At 44.7% G+C, this 17,557-nt stretch overlaps 1 protein-coding gene across 16 annotated transcripts; it reads right to left on the bottom strand.

Annotated features, from left to right (window-relative positions):
* Positions 1-339: 339 nt before the first annotated feature.
* TOPORS (TOP1 binding arginine/serine rich protein, E3 ubiquitin ligase) lies at positions 340-17,363 on the bottom strand. Of its 16 annotated transcripts, XR_011678826.1 has the most exons (10): positions 17,025-17,277; positions 11,989-15,437; positions 11,269-11,392; positions 10,735-10,914; positions 5,670-5,744; positions 4,821-4,968; positions 4,652-4,737; positions 3,142-3,166; positions 2,890-2,955; positions 340-1,681 (listed from the first exon to the last, which is right to left on the bottom strand). XR_011678826.1 is itself a non-coding variant. In XM_071424482.1 (2 exons), the coding sequence occupies exons 1-2, from the start codon at positions 17,181-17,183 to the stop codon at positions 12,456-12,458; spliced, it is 3,141 nt and encodes a 1,046-aa protein (XP_071280583.1). In that variant the 5' UTR covers positions 17,184-17,363; the 3' UTR covers positions 11,900-12,455. The 16 variants fall into 16 exon arrangements, 2 of the variants coding, with proteins under 2 accessions (XP_071280583.1, XP_071280585.1); XR_011678827.1 differs by lacking the exon at positions 2,890-2,955; XR_011678829.1 differs by lacking the exon at positions 2,890-2,955 and having other exon boundaries at positions 340-973.
* Positions 17,364-17,557: the final 194 nt, after the last annotated feature.

Below are 17,557 nucleotides of genomic sequence, written 5' to 3'. Positions count from 1 at the left end.
GGGTGAATATTTGGCAGGCTGCACTATCTGAACTTGCTTAGGAGTAGTAATTACCAATTAAGTAATTTGAGTAAGTAAATTAAATATTCACATTCCTAGTTTGCTTTCAGGCAATAAGTTCCTTATCAATACTTATTTCCTCAGTATTCACAACCACTTGTGGTAATCTGCTGTCCCCCCACGTAAACCAAAAATAATAGAGAATAGTATTCTATCAATTTTTAACTGCTGCGTAACTTACTCCCCTCTTTCAGAATTCATTTGCTATACTTTAATTGTACTCCTCTACTAAAATGTGTTTCAAAGCACTTCATATGAAGGCTAAACAAAACAACATCCTAAACTTGTGCCATTTATTGTGACAATCTGCCAACTTGTTGTGACAGGCGTAACAGATTGGTAGCAAAAGCTGAGCAGCAAAGGCTGGCTGACTTTTGTTTTAATAGATGAGACTCTTGCTTGGCTACATTTTTAAGAGTGATCAGAACTAGAAAGACCATTTTCAAAACAATTAAAAACTCCTTAAAGCTGCAATGTAAATAGTGTTGCAGTCTTGGGGGAAGAGGCAAACCACAGCTTTTTCATTCACACAAGGCCTTAGAGCAGACATGAACTTGTTTGCATGCATGAAACTTGGGATGCAGATTTCTTCCTGATTCAGTACAGGTTGATTGATAGTTTGAGTTGGGGCTGGGCTGAAGATAATGACACTTAGTCACTGTTAAAAATCAGTTTCCCAGCTTCTCCTCCTGAAGGCCATCTGTCAGGGCTTGGCCAGGAAATCAGATCACTGTTCTCATTTCCTGCACTGTGAGGTGTGGGTTTGGAGTCACAGAGTCATAGAATATTCTGAGTTAGAACAGACACACCAGGATCACCAAGTCCAACTTCTGACCCTGCGCAGGACACCACAAGAGTCACAGCATGTGCTTGGGAGCACAGTCCAACCACTCCCAGTGGAGGCGTGGATAGGCTGGGGAAAAAAAAAAAAAAAACAGTATTAGATACATATCCCTTTGGCAAAGAAGAGGCACTTTAGGTATCACTGCACAGCTGAAGCACCCAGACAGATATAGGTCCTGCAAAAAAATCACTATTTTGCTCAAATGTACGGAAACCACAAACCTGGAAACTTCTTGCTGGGAACAGAATTGCTAGTAAGAAGTTTCTGAAAACAAAACTGACAAGCAGCCTCTGGCTGGCTCTGCTCATGACTTCAGCACCATCAAAGGCCAAATCCACCAGAAATTAGCCCCATAACCATGAAGACCTTAGCCAAAACTCAAAGTACTTCTAAAAAGGTCTGGAAATGTGAAAACCAGTACAGTCAAAAGTATACAGAGTGTATTTGAAAGACATCAACAATATCCGAGACAATCAATTTTCCAGAATTCACCAGACACATACTTGACTGCACCAATAATAACCAGAGACTGAAGTAAGGAGATCAAAACAGTAGTGGAGGTAAAACTCACAGATCTGTTTTTTGCTTTCCTGCAGAAAAATCAGCCAAATAAAGATTTGTCCAGTTCATAACAAAAAGCCATTATTATAAATTGGAAGTGCACAATACCTCTTAAAATGCCATTGCCCAGTAAACACCATATTTATACATTGTGACAATCATTTAATCAGACGGCAACCTGATGAAGATGGATCAGTTAGTCATGCAGAGGCTGTACTGGGAACAGGAAACATAAGAAGACTTAAGAAAAGGAGACAGAAATAAAAACTGCATATAAAGAAAGTCAAGCAATTATGTCTGTTTTCATCCAGTAGAAGGAAGTGTGAGGATAGAGGAGACATTTTTATCTTGTGCTGCGCAAACAGTACACAAGATAGTTCAAGAGAAGAAAATTACTTCCAAAAATGCTGTGAAATTCCACAATTCAAGAAAATGGCTTTTCAAGTATCCTATTCTAAGCTTAAACTTAAAATAAATACAACAGCAAGAAGTCATGAAATGCTATGAAAAGATGCAACCAGAGGGTTTAGGGTTCTCTGCATGCTCTTTTTATTTTTTTTTCTTCTGGACTCCAAAGCCAGGCAAAAACCCAGCCCAGGCAGACAGAGAGAAAGGGAAAATAATTGTCTGACGAATGTACTTTCCACACTCAGCAGAGAACACCAAAACTTATTGGGTGCTCTTCTGTAGCTGAAGACAAGTGTTGGTACTTCTAATGGTGCACAGGGTATCACTGGCTCTTATATCCATGCCCCAGGAAGGCTGACAGAACCCTCAGAACTTCCACCTTGCACAAAGCCCTTCTTAGGTCAGAGCAATGGCTGTCATTAAACTCTTGAGTTTGTCTCACTAACATGACAGGGAGTCTGAAGTCAAGTGTCCAGAAGAGGAAAATTGGAAAAATAAGGCATTTTTGAGATCTCTAAAGTGTGCTAAAATGAAACAAATATTCCTAACATTCCCATAAGATGTTTTAATTCAAAAGGAGTGGCTTATCTAGAATTGCCTCCACTCCAGCTCATGACTTAGGAAAACTCTGTCTTTGACTTTAAAAGAAATACCTGAAAGACCTTTAGAATGTTTTTCATTTTTATTGCCATGTTTTAAGCCACTCACAAACTCTGTATCAACCAAAATGCCCTTCTACAAGATAGTTCACAAAGTCGGTAGAAATAAAATAATTCACTAGTAAATCTGACAGACTTCATCAGAAAGTCTGTAAGTCTATTTCACTATGTCCGATATAACTTTGTACAAGCAAATGCTCACTTATATGCCATTCACTGAAAATTCAAAGAAGCAGTTGTTTCACAAAAAAAAATTGATGTTCATTTCAAAAGTTATACTGCTGTTCAAATGCCCTGTTACCATTGTGAAGTTTTCTGATTCTGTTCTATATGCTACATTTTCTACTGGAGACTTACCCTGGAGCCATAAAAGCTGCAAGGCTGCCAAAGGATTTTCCACTTCAGCAGGCCTTCAGAGGAAACCTAAATATTGTTTATAGCCACAGTAATGTATAGAGTCAGGATCAGACAGAACACATTGGCCAAATACCACTACCCATTTTGCTCTCTTATTTTCATCTCTAGAAGGTATGATGCTGTGGGGTTCAGCTCAAGGCAGAAATGCTGGTAGTGTGCTTTCAGAAGACAGATGGCTGAAAAATTACTTACCCTATCCTTATTTGTCTCTCTTGTCCTGAAAAAAAAAGGTAATTTCTTCAGGTCTATAATATTTCCAGTTTGTATAGATGTATGAAAATAACATACTTCTTGAGAAACTGTATTAATAAGAGATGCAATTTGGATTATAAATATAAAGCTGTCTTTAGAAAAAAGACTGGAAATTCGATTTTTTAGTCCCTTACAAAAAACAGCTTGTGCAAAGCAAATGCCTACAGATATTAGCAAAGTTTAATCTTGAGAGATATCACTTTGGATTCTATTATGAAAAAAGAAAATATAACCAGTTGGGTTATCATTACTCTGCTTATTCTCAACTTTACTCTGCATCTTCAGTTTCATAGAATGGTTTGTGCTTGAAGATCATCTATTTCCAGTGCAGCTGACATGGGCAGGGATGGCATTCACTGGATCAGGTTGTTCAGGGCCCCATCTAACCTGGCCTTAACCACTTTCAGGGATGTTGTACCCACAGATTCGTTGGGCAACCTGTTACAGTGCCTCACCATCCTCTGAGAAAAGAATTTTCTTCCTAATATCTAAATTAAACAGCCCTCTCTCAGTTAAAACCATTTCCCCTTGTCCTGTTACTATCTGCCAAAGTCCCTCTCCCTCCTTTTATGCACATAGAGAATTTTACAATTGCAGAGCAATTAAGCTGTACTTCTGATACATCTATGTACTTCAATATAAATAAAAGGAAAACAAACTGCCTGAGCAGATGGAGCAAGACTACATTCAGATATGAATGAGCCATAGCATGGACAAATTTAAGTTAAAGTAAGAAAGACCATGGAAAAACAGGGAAGAGAAACTGCGCAGGAAAGTTCACCATTGCAGAGACATTTACTTCCCTGTCCTTTTTACTCAACCTGAAAGCATGACACAAAGCTGTGTTTCTGACAGTTTTCTAGATTCTCCTGCTAGATCACTGTTAAGTGGTACTGGCAATGTAATATTTCAGGACCTGGAAGCAGAGCAGCACGCAATCAGACTCAAGGCATGCAGCACAAAGCTAAGGTAACTGGAAGCCGAAACAGTTTGCACCTCCACCAAGTACTGGCAAGTCACAATAGCTGGCTGCTTGGCTGAGGACCTGGGAGTCTGGGCACAAGGACAAACCAGTGGGGCTGAGCTGATGCACGGCCCCCAGGTGATGGGGACCTCCTGGCACCCCAACACCACAGCCCCAGGCTAATGGCTGCACCATGCCAGAGCTGGACATCCATTTAGGCAGACAAGAGCTGGGGAGAAGGCAGGATTGCAATGCCCTAAGGGCCCTGACATTAACTTCACAACATTCATAGTCTGCCCATATTGCCCTATCTGATCAAATACCTGTTGAGATGTTCAGGGAACCTGCAGAACAAATGGAAAAGGTGCTAAAAGGCTTAATAAAGAGGAGAAGAAAGACCAGAAGAAAAATGCCAGCTCTATGGCTCTTAGCCATTTTGTAGAGATGTTGCTAAATCATTGATAAAATTTATTTTTTTTTTTTTACCTTCAGTTATGATGGAACTGGAACTGATCATGATACTCTCTAATTGGTGACAACAAGGCATTCTTATAAGAAACTATCTCTGGCAGCTGTAGTTACAACATAATAATATGTTACATACTATTTCAACACGTCTGCTCAGTGCTGTGTAGGAGATGAGATCATTATTCACCTGTTTGGCCTGTGGAACATGGTAGGGGCATTCTGTGACAGCAACTTGTTCTTTGGCAATCTTCATTGTGGTGCCAGCTGTTTCCTGCACAAGGCTGTTTTCTGACTGTACACTGTCTTCCATCACTGCTCTGTACCAACCAATAGGCCTGGGCAAAAAGACAGCAATAATGAAATTAACTTCTGACAATTCTGACATGTTAAAACAAGGATTATTAATATTCCCAAGGATGATCATTCTAACCTAGTTTAGCCAACCAGCCCTGTAAATCTGGCAGTAAATAGCAAAGCTCACCTAAAACAATAGAAAATTTGGAATTAAAACAAAATAAATTGGTGGTATTTAATCATACTTTGGAACGTTGAATTCTTGCATTAATTTTAAAGTGGGCAATGGCATCTAGTGTGTAATGATGAAAGTGTAACAAATCTCTCACTCTCTGAAACTGAGATGCCTGCACAAATGGCTGTGCCATTGAACAACGTGAAGTTCCTTTTGTGGCTGAATTCTTTAGTTCATTTTTTTTTCCCCTTTTTTTTTTTAACTGGAAGGGACTATTTAATCCCATTGTTTACTGTGACCTAATTCATAGCAAAAGTCAGAGTCCTACTGAGTTATTGCTGCATCAACTTGCCATGAAAAATATAGAAATTTCCTTTTTCCTTCTTGAAAAAAGTTAACAATATAAAGGAATCGATAAAATCTGTTTCCACTTATTAATGCCTCAGCCTAAAATTACAGGTTTCTTCTGCCATGATCTTGGTGATGTGATTTTGGAGCACAGGTTGTTGCCATGAAGGAACATCTATAGCTACAGGTAAAGCAGTAGAGGTTGCCTGCACAGGTTACCTGAACACAGCTCAATCACTAGCTTGTGATGGTCCTCTGTTTTTAATCATCTGTGTGATTCCTGCAGAGTTTTACCTGCAGCAATTGAAGCAGGAGTTCAGAAATTAAACATTACTACCTGAGAAAAAGAACAAAAAAAGATGAACAGTTCAATACAAGCTTCATAATGACTACATATCTCGAGATTCAGCAGGATGTTGCTTGGTCTGTGCAAGAAAATGACAAATGAATGCTGTTTAACATTTTGCTTGAACAGTTTTCCCATTCAGAAAACTATCTGAAATACAAAAATGAGAAAAGCAGAACTGTGAAGCATTTTAAAAGACTGATTACCTTTCTAGGACGTATAATCTGATACATGCTTTGTTTATCAAGAGTAAATTCAGTAGCTGAAAAGATTAATTGAACCTATTTTATGTACTTGTACATGCTCTCACAGAGAAAGTAACTTACTTTTTCTTTTCTTATTGACTCTTGCATAAGAGCCTGCAATACACCAGCAAGAGTAAAATGACTCTTCTAAATTTAGTAGTTCATAAATCTTACAAGACACCAATCCATCCAGTGGTTTGTTGTTTCAGGTTTTTTCCTCCTTTTGTATATCCAAATAAAATAGGAGTTCATGCAGGAGATGCACAATATTTGCTGTTGCTTTTCTCCTCTCCCAGGCTACAAGAGGCTTACTAGTGCTCTACCCCCTACATTCTCTCCCTCCCCCCCCCGCCATAAACATAATGCATGCAGTGTGCATACACATACATGTGCATCTATGTACATTAATTTTTGACTTTCAGCTAATGGACAAGAAACTGCTTTGACTTCAAGCACAAAGCCCTCTGTTTTGGAGGAGCTATGTGACCTGGCTCTTGTAATTTGCTGAGGATTAAATTTACCATCCCAGCTACACTCACAAAGTGAATGATCTTTAAAAAAAAAGTTATGCTCTGCATGTCTTTTCCCCTATGCACTTGATGTTCATCTCAATGCCTTGGACAGCAGCTTGTCACTTAGTTGTGACTCCTGTGCATAACACTCTGGACGGATATCTGATCTCTAATGGCTACAGGTTTTCAAAAGATAAATGGTATTTTTGCCATCCACACTGGTTCATACATTATTCATTAGGACTAAAGACTAACTTAAATGTGCAGTTGGTCATTCCACACCTTGAGCAAAAAATTCTTCAGGACTCAGCATTCTGAAGTATCCTAAGAGGGGACTTTTCCTCAGCCCTTGCTAATAACAAAAGGCTTGCTTCAGTTAATTTAGTTCCTCTTTGGAGACTACTGACAGCATACCTAGATGAGCAGGTTGCCAAGCTAGGCTTGGGATGTTTCCAGGTCTTCTGTCACTCCATGGTAAAAGCCATGAAACCTGTTGAACTGCAGATAATTCCAGCTTGCTGGAAACTGGCACTTGAAACTTCTTAAAACTGCAGCACTGAGCATCTGTGGCACTGCTGATGATCCATCTACCAGTAAAATGCTCAATAGATATGCAGCAGCAGCATTTTCTGCAGCCACCTTTTGAATTCTGGTCCAGTTTGGAAACAGAAATATGCTTCATCTCTGCAGTTTCACTTCAATGTGGTGAACCTTAGAATCTCATTTGAAGCACAGCAGGTAGATACTAAAGGAGAAGGCCCCTACAGAACACCCTGGGTTATTATGTATTTCTGAAAGGATGAACCTCAAACATCCCAGGCCTACATGAGTAAGCTCTGCATGCATGTACAGCAAAATAACTCTGGTGGGTTTATCTGCTCTCATTGTCTCTCCTGAGATTTCAAGTTACCCCAGTGTGAGAGACTGAAGAAAATCATTATTTGCTCAAAAACAACCAAAGTGTGTGTTTGCACAGCAGGGTGGCAAGGCAAGCTCTGCAAAAAGTGGGATGATGCACTTCTCCATATCCCACCTCCCTGGAGCCTCTAGTCCAGCTCTAAAATGGTTATCAGCCACTGGCACACCAGGAGCCCCACATGGAGGGGTGGGCTCCAGGAGGCTAAAGCAGATAAAAGCAGTTGCACAAACACCATCTCCCTAACTTCTTCTTGAAATCTGGGTAACTTAAAGTTGGATGGGTTAGAGTTTGCTAAGTCAATGTCTTGTGAAATGCTTTATGTCAATTGAATGTTTTAAAATTTGTTTATAGGTACCCTTGTTCTCTTAAGTTTGCCTGTAAAAATTTGTTAAACCTCCTGAGAACACTGTGTTTCTCCCATATGCCTGTCTCAGGGATAAAAATCTTAACCTTAAAGAAACATATCAAGTGAGTCCAGGGCTTTACTCCCCAGGTCTGGTAGATAAGACACCTTCTTCTCAAAAGGCACCTGGAAAACAGGCAGAATATCCAGGGAAAGTCAAATAGCCCCAGATAAGGTTATGTGGGTTGCTAAATCCAACACAACTGCTGGCTGAAGTCTTGTCTAAGCCTACAAGATTATGCCAGGGGAACTCTAGAAGAGGATTGATAAAGCTCATTTCCTGCCCTGAGCTGATTAATGCAGCTCAGTCCTTGTCCTGGTTTTGGCTGGAATTTGAGTAGATATTTTTTAGAAGCAGGTACAGCACTGTGTTTCAGATTCAGTATGAGAATGATGGTGATAACATATTGATAGTTTGGTTGCTGTTAAGCGTGCTTTCTCTGAGCCAAGGACTCTTCAGCGACTCATGCTCTACCAGTGAGGAAGTGCACAAAAAGGTGGAGAAAAGCATGGCCAAAACAGGGGACCTGAACTGGTCAAATGGACATTCCACAAAAAGAATGTCACACCCAGTATATAAACGGGGGGAGCTACCCAAATGAGGGCCTATCTGGGTTTGGCATTGGCCAGCAGGTGGTGAGCACTTATGTTGTCCATTATGTACTTGTCTTTGGTTCTCTCTTCCTCCTTTTTATTACTATTACTAATACTACTATTATATTTTCCTCCAGTTCAATCATTAAACTGTTAACCAAAAAGTTTCACTTTTCTTTTTCCCCGCAGTTCTCCTCCCAGTCCCAGTGGGGTAGGGTGCTGTTGAGTAAGCAGCTGCATGGTAGTTAGTTGCCAGCTGGGGCTAAGCCATAAAGCTTTCTCTACACACATACAACCCTTAGTAGCAGCTGACGCCAAGTCACGCTGCTTACTTGCACTATGTCGGTAGATGCAGTGGGAGTGATGAGCTGGTTTACACAAAGCAGCACTGGAAAGAAACAGCAGCCTGTAGCACACTTGTTTTCCTCAGTTGTGCTCACTGCCCTAGACACCCTTCACGTTTCAATGACAATTCCCTAGTAATGAGTGTAATGAAAAACAACCAAATGAAGCTTCCCATGCTGTAAATGTCTTTGAAGTATTAAGAATGTTTTCTGACAACTTGCTCCTTTCCAGTGTTTGCAGATCCCATGTAGCATGCAGCTCCTGAGACCTCAAGAGCAGATTCCCATGGGACTCCTGGGTGGTGCAATGTTTGCTCTCTCAAAACAGAAAAGCAAACCTGCAGTTCTTTTTTCCTCATTGCACTGACATTTTTAAGCTGGCCACTGTGGCCTCCTGATCACTGTGGCCCAAGACCATGCCATCTCCCAACAGGCCTTCTCTATAACAAACCAGTAAGTCTAGGATACCTTTCCTTTCCCTAGGTGCGTCTCTGAGTATTTATAATACAAACTTCTTTCCCATAAACTGTAAGAATTTTTCAAATCTGCTCACCATAGCAGGAGGCATTTCCAGCTGGTCTCTAGAATGTTGAAATCTGCCGCAAGGAGAAAGGCTGCTGATCCAGAGATTTCTCCTAATTGCCTGTTAAATTAACTTCTCAGCACTGGCATCCTGGCTGGGCAACTGATAGAAGACACCCATCATCTCTGCTTTGTCTTCCATGACATCATCTTCACCCAGAGACTCCCAACCACATCATCACCAACTGTAAGGGCTGTATCAAACCTCTCCCTTCTATTTAGTGCAAGTGCTCCACCTTGCCCTGCCCTCTCAATAGCCTGTACCCTCCCTCCCAGCACTCTGGGTGTAGGAGAAGTCCCACTTATGCCAAGGATATCCCAGCTGTGTGAATGGACAAGCTTCCAGTCAAAGGCACTTGCAGCGGCAATCCTTGAACCATCTGCCAGGGACACCCCAGGCCCTGAGCCCCTGCCCTCCAGGAGAATTTGGGGCTAAACAGAACAAAGGGAGCCACCACATTCACTCCTAGGAGATGCCAGAGAGCTCTTAGCAGCCAAAAGCCAGACTGGACCACGGCAAGCCCATCACTATAGGTCACAGCATGTGGCCCCTGGACCTCCTAGTGCCCTGGCTCCTTCAGACATTTGTGCTCCCTGAAACCTAATCCCATGGTAGGGACCAACCTGACCCCTGCAGCCCAGAGACGCTCCCAGGGGCAAGAGTGGAGGTGACTGACTGCAACCACTCCTGACTCCCTCTCAGGCTCAGCTACCCTGTGCCAACTGGTTGGGAAGGAGCAGCCCTTCTCCACAGCCTGGGCACTTCCAGGCGATGAAGACCATGGTGTAAAAAGATGGTGTCAGAATGGTGGGTGCTGCTGCCTATTATCTGTCCCCAACAAACATCTCTTCTTGAAAAGCAAGCTGGTTTAACATTCAGGCAATGCAGTCAAACCCCCACTCAACACTCACCGCAACTGGCTCAGCGACAGAGGCAAGAAAGGCTCTTTTGCAAGGTTTTATTCCAGAAGGGTGTGGCTGAAGGGGAGCCAGCAAGGAAAAAAGAACCACATGGAGCAGGCAGCTTGAAAAGGGGAAGGGGTGGGGAGTGGAGCTAAGGGCTGGGCAGAGGAGTTTGGTCTCCAGGGGAAGGGGGGTGGCCACCAGGAATACCAATCCAGTGTGGGGACAGGACAAACCAGGGGAAGTTGTGACACAGAAATCCATTTGGGAGTCTGTTTTTTTCCCCCTAGGACCAACTCTATGGTAAGTAGTTACTGCTGTTTCCAGGGCTGGGGACTTGGGAATTGACTGAGGCGGGAGAGTTCATGGAATGCTACAATGGTGAGACAAGCTGCCCCTTCAGCCCCTGGATAATCACAGTGGAGTGGAGACCCACCTGCAGGCTGTGGAAAAGCCCCACTCTGGAGCAGGTAGAGATGCCCTTATGGAAGCTACAGCCCATGGAGATCTCACACAGGAACAGGCTCCTGTCAGGAGCTGAAGCCTGTGCTTAGGAGCACATACAGGAGCAGGTTTCCTGGCAGCTGGAGCAATCTGTTTCGGAAGTACTGCATATCTGTAGAAAGGGCCCATGTTAGAGCAGAGGAACAGTGTAAGGAGTAAGAAGCAGCAAGAATGTAATGGACTTAACACAATACCCATTCCCCATCCTTCTGCACAGCTGGGGAGGAGGAGGTAGAAGAGCACATATGAAAGAGTGAAGTTGAGAAAGGAGAGGAAATTAGTTTCAGTTTTGCCTTTTTTTCTTCTCCGCCTACTCAATTTTTCATTGGCAATAGAAGATATTAATTGTACCCAACTCTATCTGGTTAGTGACAGTATCTTGTCCTTGCCTCAACCCAGCTTTCCCATCTTACTTTCTCCCCCATCCTGCGGAGAAAGGAAAGTGACAGAGCAGCAGCTTGACTACCTGGCAAGCAACCAGCCAAGGTCAAATCCATAAAACTCGTGGAGGTAGTGCAGGAGAGACAGTGAAGGTACCCTCCTCGTTCAGCCCTCAGAGCTACTGCTGTGCACACAGAGAAGGGCCAAACCTGGAAAACAAAACCCTGCCAGAGGTCTGTTATTGCACATAAATTTATATCCTGCAGCAGGACATCTAGGATGTGCTGAGCTGGGTGAATGATGGTTATTTCAAGGAGGTCAGGAGGAAGACCTTTTATTACCAAGGCTAGACAAGACAGATGTTTTTCAAGTATGCAGCCGCAGGATATAAAGAAAAGGAAAAGACTTCTTGAAGACTGCACAGGCAAAATGCACAGGCTCCAAAAAAGGGAAATAAAAATAAGAAAATTGAAAAAAAAGATGTTTCCCAAGGGAAAACTCTTATTTTAGAAAGGGCAGGACAGAGCGGCCACCCAGCTTTTGGGAAAACTCAGAACTGAACCAAATCCAGGCAATCTGATCAAAGTTTCTGCTTTCAGTGGAGGCTTGTACCAGCTGATCTCCAAACAACCCTTCCAACCTGAAGTTCTCCAGACTGCAAAAATATCCAATGGTCTAGATAAATAAGACACTCAAAACCAAAAGAAAAAACTCCATTTGCAAAACACACAGTACATATGTAAATATATTTAAACAAACAACAAAAAAAAACTTATTGCTTTATTCAGATTTTGACATAGCTTACCTTAAAATTACTCAAAGTCATTTGAGAATTTCTGTAGAAATCACTGACTGCTTTTCAGCAGAGATCTGCTTAAACCAGAAATTGAAATGATGCTGGAATTCAGACTGAATCACTTTTTATGAACTAAACATTTTTCTGGTCTAAGAAGAACAATCCCCATAAAATGCATTTCTAGGCTCTTGTTTTGGATTCCTTTTCTGTTGTTTGGTTTACACAAAACTTTGAAATACACTGTGGATGGCTTTATGAAATTAAAACTTCCAAACAGTCCTCTAACAAACTTTTAGAATTACATACTAGCCATATTCTATCTTCTTTGACTTAAAAGTGCATACACATTCAGAAGTTTTATACATTTCCTAGACATCTCTTTAACAGACAGAAATCCTACCGGACATTTTAGTTTTCAAGGGAAAAAAGAAAGTAGTTAAATTCACAGTTTTAACAAGTGTTCCTAGGAAAGCCTACTACATTTTTTCTTCTGGGAAATCAAACCACGAGGATCTGTTGACAAGTCTCTTTGGCAGTCTCAGTATCAATGGCTCTCTCTCTGGACACTCTAGGAAGGAAGTCCTGGGGGAAGGCAGTTGACTGGAAGGCGCTGCTGGTGCTTCCTGAACATAACTGGTTACAGTTTCTGTGTGAGAGGTGTTGCTGCTGGTACTCACTGTGGCAACACTCTGATCAGCTGCTGTTTCCTGAATTTTGACATCAGCATTTCTAACGCCACCACCTAAGTTTTCCCTTGTGTCAGGGATACCATACTTTTTGTCTACTTCTCCAGTTTCCTCACATCCTGTGCTCCTCAGAAAAGAAGATGGAGACTCATTTTCCCTCTCATTTATTTGAGTTGTTCCTGTCCATGTAATACTGCTGTCCCATTCGGTACTTTCTGGTTCCTTGCTACTATCACTATCAATTGTAATCACCACCGGAGAAGAATGTACTGAGTTACTCGTGTGATGTTTCCGGTGTTTCTTCTTATGCTTTTTCTTTTTCTTTTTAAGATGCCTCGTTGTGTCCGTTGCTTTTCCTTCATAGACTATCTCCACACTTGGACTCCTCATTTTCTTCTTCCTTTTCTTACGCTTTGTCTCACTGCTTGCACGATTGTCTGACAGGCTATCTTCATTTTTGCAGCAGTCAACAAATTTTGAGGAAGTTTTCTTGGACTCATTTTCTCTTTCTAGACTTGTGCTTTCCATGAATGCATTCTCCAGGTGGCGAGTTTTGTACTTCCTTTTTCCACCAGGCTTTTCACTTTTCATTCTGTCATTTCCTCCAGAAGGAGTCCTTGATCTGTTGCTTGACCGACTCCTTGACCTGCATCTTTCGTAACAGTAATAGTGTCTCTCATGGAGTCCCCTCTGGCTATGCAGATCTGTCCTCTCAATAAATGATCGTATCCTGTATTCTGGACTAGCAGATTGCCGTGAGTAAAGAGTGTTAGACCGGGTCCTCCTTCTGCTGGAGGATTCATAGCTGTCTCCAAACACCTTTCGACTACAGAAAGCAGAACCCCACTGGTGTCTGCTTTGGTAACTGTCTCTTACATAATAGCGATCGCTGTCTCTACTTCTTGATCTCCTTTTACTGTGGCCCTTGCTGCGTGAACGTGATCTGCTCACTTCTCTGGATGGAGTGCTCTCACCACTTAGAGAGCCCCTCTGGCTTTTCAGAGAGGCTCTGGTGTCATGAGCCCTTGATCTTCTGCTGCTTCTTTTGCTCCTATGTTTGCTACTATCTCTGCTTCTCGATCGTCTCTTTTTAAGTTGGCTTTTGCTACGGTGCTCCCTTCTAGACCGATGGCCATGGCTGCCTCGACTGTCCCGTGAACAGGACTGTGGGCTTCTAGACTTTCCCTTTTTAGACAATCTGTGATTCCAAGGGGAGCATACCGTATCACTCCCTGGAGAGGGGCTCCAACTCAAGTCCTGTGGAGGCAGATCTTTTCTTTTGTATTTGTTTTTCTCATTCCCTTTTGATTCCATCTTCTCAACTGCAGGAGATAAACAGCTTCTACAACTTCCTACATCCTCCCCATATGTTGGGGAATGTGGTGAGAAGCTCCTGCTTGGGTCACTGTCACTCCAGCTGTGACACTGGACTGGTCGCTGTTTCTTGACATCTTCCCTTTTCTCTTCCTTGATGGACTCCTCAGAGTCAGAGGACAGCTCAACCACTTCTGGGGTCCTCTCAGCTAGCGGCTTAACGTACCCAACAATGACACAATTGTCTGAGGAAGAGCCGCTGTCGTTTGAGTCAGCATTAGCCTGTAACTCAGTCTGCAGCTTGGTTCTTCGGCTCCCTGAAGCAGAGTCCTCGTCAGAACTTTCTGATGACTCCAGAGGAGAAGCTATGGTTGCACGAACCTCTTCTGAAATGGAATAGGAAGGCCCCGGAGTTTCGTCATCCCACGGGGCCTGACCAAGGCCAGGAACAGACAAACTATGATCCGGCCCTTGCGGGTACGCCACATCTGGAGATATTGTGATAATTGATGAGTCTGAGTGGCTTCCTTCCTCATACGACGGTGCAGGACAGTCATAATTGGCGTGTTGATCGTATGATTCTAAGTTAAAAGGACAACGAGCAAAACTGATGAATTCGTGCAGGAAGTGCTCTGTCCGATTCAGCAGAAAGGGCTTCAGATCGTCAGCAAAGGCCTGGCTTTCCAGATCGTACCTGGTTACGTTACTCATGATGATGTGCTGCACAATATTGATCAGAGACCCGTGGGCACCAAACAGGACCGTAAGCTCTCGCTTCAGCCAAGGAACCAGGCGGTGAAGGCAAGCAGGGTTGCGCCGGAAGAACTCGGCCGAAATCTCTCGGTATCGGCCGCCGTCCTGGATGCTGCGGATGCGCACGCCGGTGCGGTACAGAGCCCTGCGGAAGGTGATCATGTCCTCCTCCTGAATCTGCCGCAGAGATCTGCCCTCCGCGCTGGCCTTCCTCCTCGAGGCCAGCCTCCTGAGCATCTGCTGAATCTCTCTGTGCCTGTGGCGCGCCGGCTCGCTCGACAGCCCTTCAAACAACATCCCGTTATCCGGAGGGGACGCCACCCTTCGGGAAGGGGAACCGCGCCTGCGGCGTTCCCTCGTTAAGGTGGTGCGGTAACGAAACCTCCGGCCATCGGGGCTGGCAAAAGAGCTTGTTTCTAAAGGGCTGAGGATGTACTCCTTGAAGTCATCTTCAGCACGAATCGTATGGAAAATGGAAAAGAAGGGTTGCTTGCACAGCGGGCATTCTGCTTTGTTCTTGGACCACTCTTGGACGCAGCGGAAGCAGAACCTGTGCAAGCAGCGATCCAGATACGCCACGTTGTCAAATCTGTCCAGGCAGATGGGGCACTTGGAGTCGGGAGACGCATCTGTCGGCAGCTTACTGGTGCTGGCTTTCGGAGAAAAATTGCTATCTTCTGCAAACTCCTTATCTGATGTCATGTTCTAGAAAAGACAGAGACAGAAGATCATTGCTGTCACAGAGAGGCAAAAATCTTACACTGTAGAAACCCACAACAATTGCTTTTACAGTTGCAAAACCCAGCAGAAGCTCTGAGACAATGCTGAACAAAGAGGCAGCACGACCTAACTACTTGGTTTGACTTCTCTTCACAGTGAGGTCTAGGTTCTTCAGTGCTGCAAGTTTTACACAGCACCCAAACAATGCTGGCACTGATGATGGTAACAGGCAGGCCTGTCCTCTTCCCCACTCTTAAATAACTCCTTTGATGTGGTCAGTAGATTTATGATTTACATGGTATCCTCCAAAATATAGCTTAAAATATCTAGCATTTATATATGAAAAGTATGAGAACAGTTAGTTCTGTACTTCAAAACAAACCAACCAAAAGAAGTAATTGGACTTTAACTATGTTATCACCTTCTAAGTTCTGCTGGACCTGTTCTGTTCCTGCACAGTCTGCCCCTCTTTGTTGGGCATTCATGCTGGACCACACACAGCTTGTGGGACAAGACAATCTCCAGGGATGTGTTCCTGCCAAAATAAGTATTTTTTTTCAAGACTGAAGCAGAAATAACCAGATGTTATGCTGAAGTACACACTGCCTTTTATCTAGTCAGGTTGTTATGCTGTTTGCCTGAGATAGTAAATTTTCTTCACAGTGACTGGTCTGGGGCTGAGCTTTGAATTTGTGTTGAACACAGTGTTGATAACACAGAGATATTTTTGTTATTGCTGAGCAGGGCTTACACAGAACTTTTAGTACTTCCACACTGGTGAGGAAGTTGGTGGGGCATGGGAGGTTGGGAGGAGATGCAGCTGGGACAGGTGACCCAAACTGACTAAAGGGATTTCCAGACCACGTGACATCCTCAATATATAACATGGGGGAAAGAAGGAGGAAAGGTGAGATATTTGGAGTAATGATGCTTCTCTGCTCAAATCACATCACACATGATAGGGCCCTGCTCTCCTGGAGATGGCTGAACATCTGCATGTCCATCAGAAGCAGTGAATTATGTCCTTGTTTTGCTTTGGTTGTGTGCATGGCTTTTGGCATCCTTATTTAACTGTCTTTATCTCAACTGACAAGTTTTTCAGCTTTCACCCTTTCGATTTCCTCCCTGATCTCAGGGAGCGTGCAAGTGGCTACCCAGTGCTTGGCAGCTGGTTGCAGTGAAATCATGAGAGACGTCAAACATGGTCAACAAAAAATCAATCTATTTAAAAGTTATTTTCAGTTTTGGCGTTACCCTAAGGCATTACAATCCAGTGAAAATAAGTTTCCACCCTACTCCAAAATCCATTAGCCCATGTTTTGCAGCCTGTCTGGCAGCAGGCCTTTCCCGCCGGCAGGACACCGGGGCAGCAGCAGCGCTGGGGTGCCAGAGGCGCAGCCCGGGCTCAAAGAAGTGCCGGCACACCCGCGGGGGTGAGCAGGCCCCGGCCCCGACCCCGCTCCGCCCGCTGCAGCACCGCCCCCGCCCGCTTCCCGCCACCCCTGCCTCAGCAGCCGCCAGCCAGCGCCCCGGAGGAGACGGCGCTCCGCCCGCCCCCAGGTCCGCACTCACCGCCGCCGGGCCTTCGCTTCCCGTGCGGGCCAGGGCCGCGGCCGCCTTCAGCCTGTGGCGCGTCCGGCAGCGCCCGGTGCCGGGAGGCTCCCGCCGCTCCTCCCCTGGCGGGCGGCGGCGGCGGGCACCCTCCGCCAGGCACCGGGACGGGTCCGCCATCGGCGGCGGCGTTGCCACAGGAACAGCTGCTCGCGGGCGCGGAGCTGAGCCGGGATCTGCCGGGAGCGAGACCGGGGCCGTCGCCGTCACATCCGCGCCCCGCGCAGTGACGCCGTTCCGGGGCGGAGGCTGGGGAGGGGCCGGGATGGCGGCGGCGGGTGGGCGGTCGGTCGGGTTCCGGCCCCCTCCGCCGCCCGGTGAGTGTTGGCGGGGCGGGCGGGGCAGCGGCAGAGCTGGCGGTACTGAGCAGCCCCAGGGAGCAGCCCGGGCGGCGGCGGCCCCTGGGGAGTAAAAGCGAGGGGAGTCGCGGCGGTGGCGGCGCCAAGGTGGAGCCTGCTTTGTTCCGCAGGTGGCGGCTGGCGTGGCGGGGCTCA

The sequence above is a fragment of the Agelaius tricolor genome, unplaced genomic scaffold (genome assembly GCF_023055355.1).
Source record: "Agelaius tricolor isolate 1412-34295 unplaced genomic scaffold, bAgeTri1.0.p SCAF_4, whole genome shotgun sequence".
In the NCBI taxonomy this organism is placed as follows: Eukaryota; Metazoa; Chordata; class Aves; order Passeriformes; family Icteridae; genus Agelaius; species Agelaius tricolor.
The sequence above is the reverse complement of the archived record's forward strand: the minus strand, read 5'-3'. Positions and strand labels throughout refer to the sequence as shown.

Bases quoted from the DNA above. Each gene is read 5' to 3' on its own strand.
- TOPORS (XM_071424482.1), bottom strand. From the start codon at position 17,183: ATGGCGGACCCGTCCCGGTGCCTGGCGGAGGGTGCCCGCCGCCGCCGC. The intron at 15,438-17,024 runs GTGAGTGCGGAC...TGTCTTTTCTAG, and splicing joins GAAGCGAAGGCCCGGCGGCG to AACATGACATCAGATAAGGA.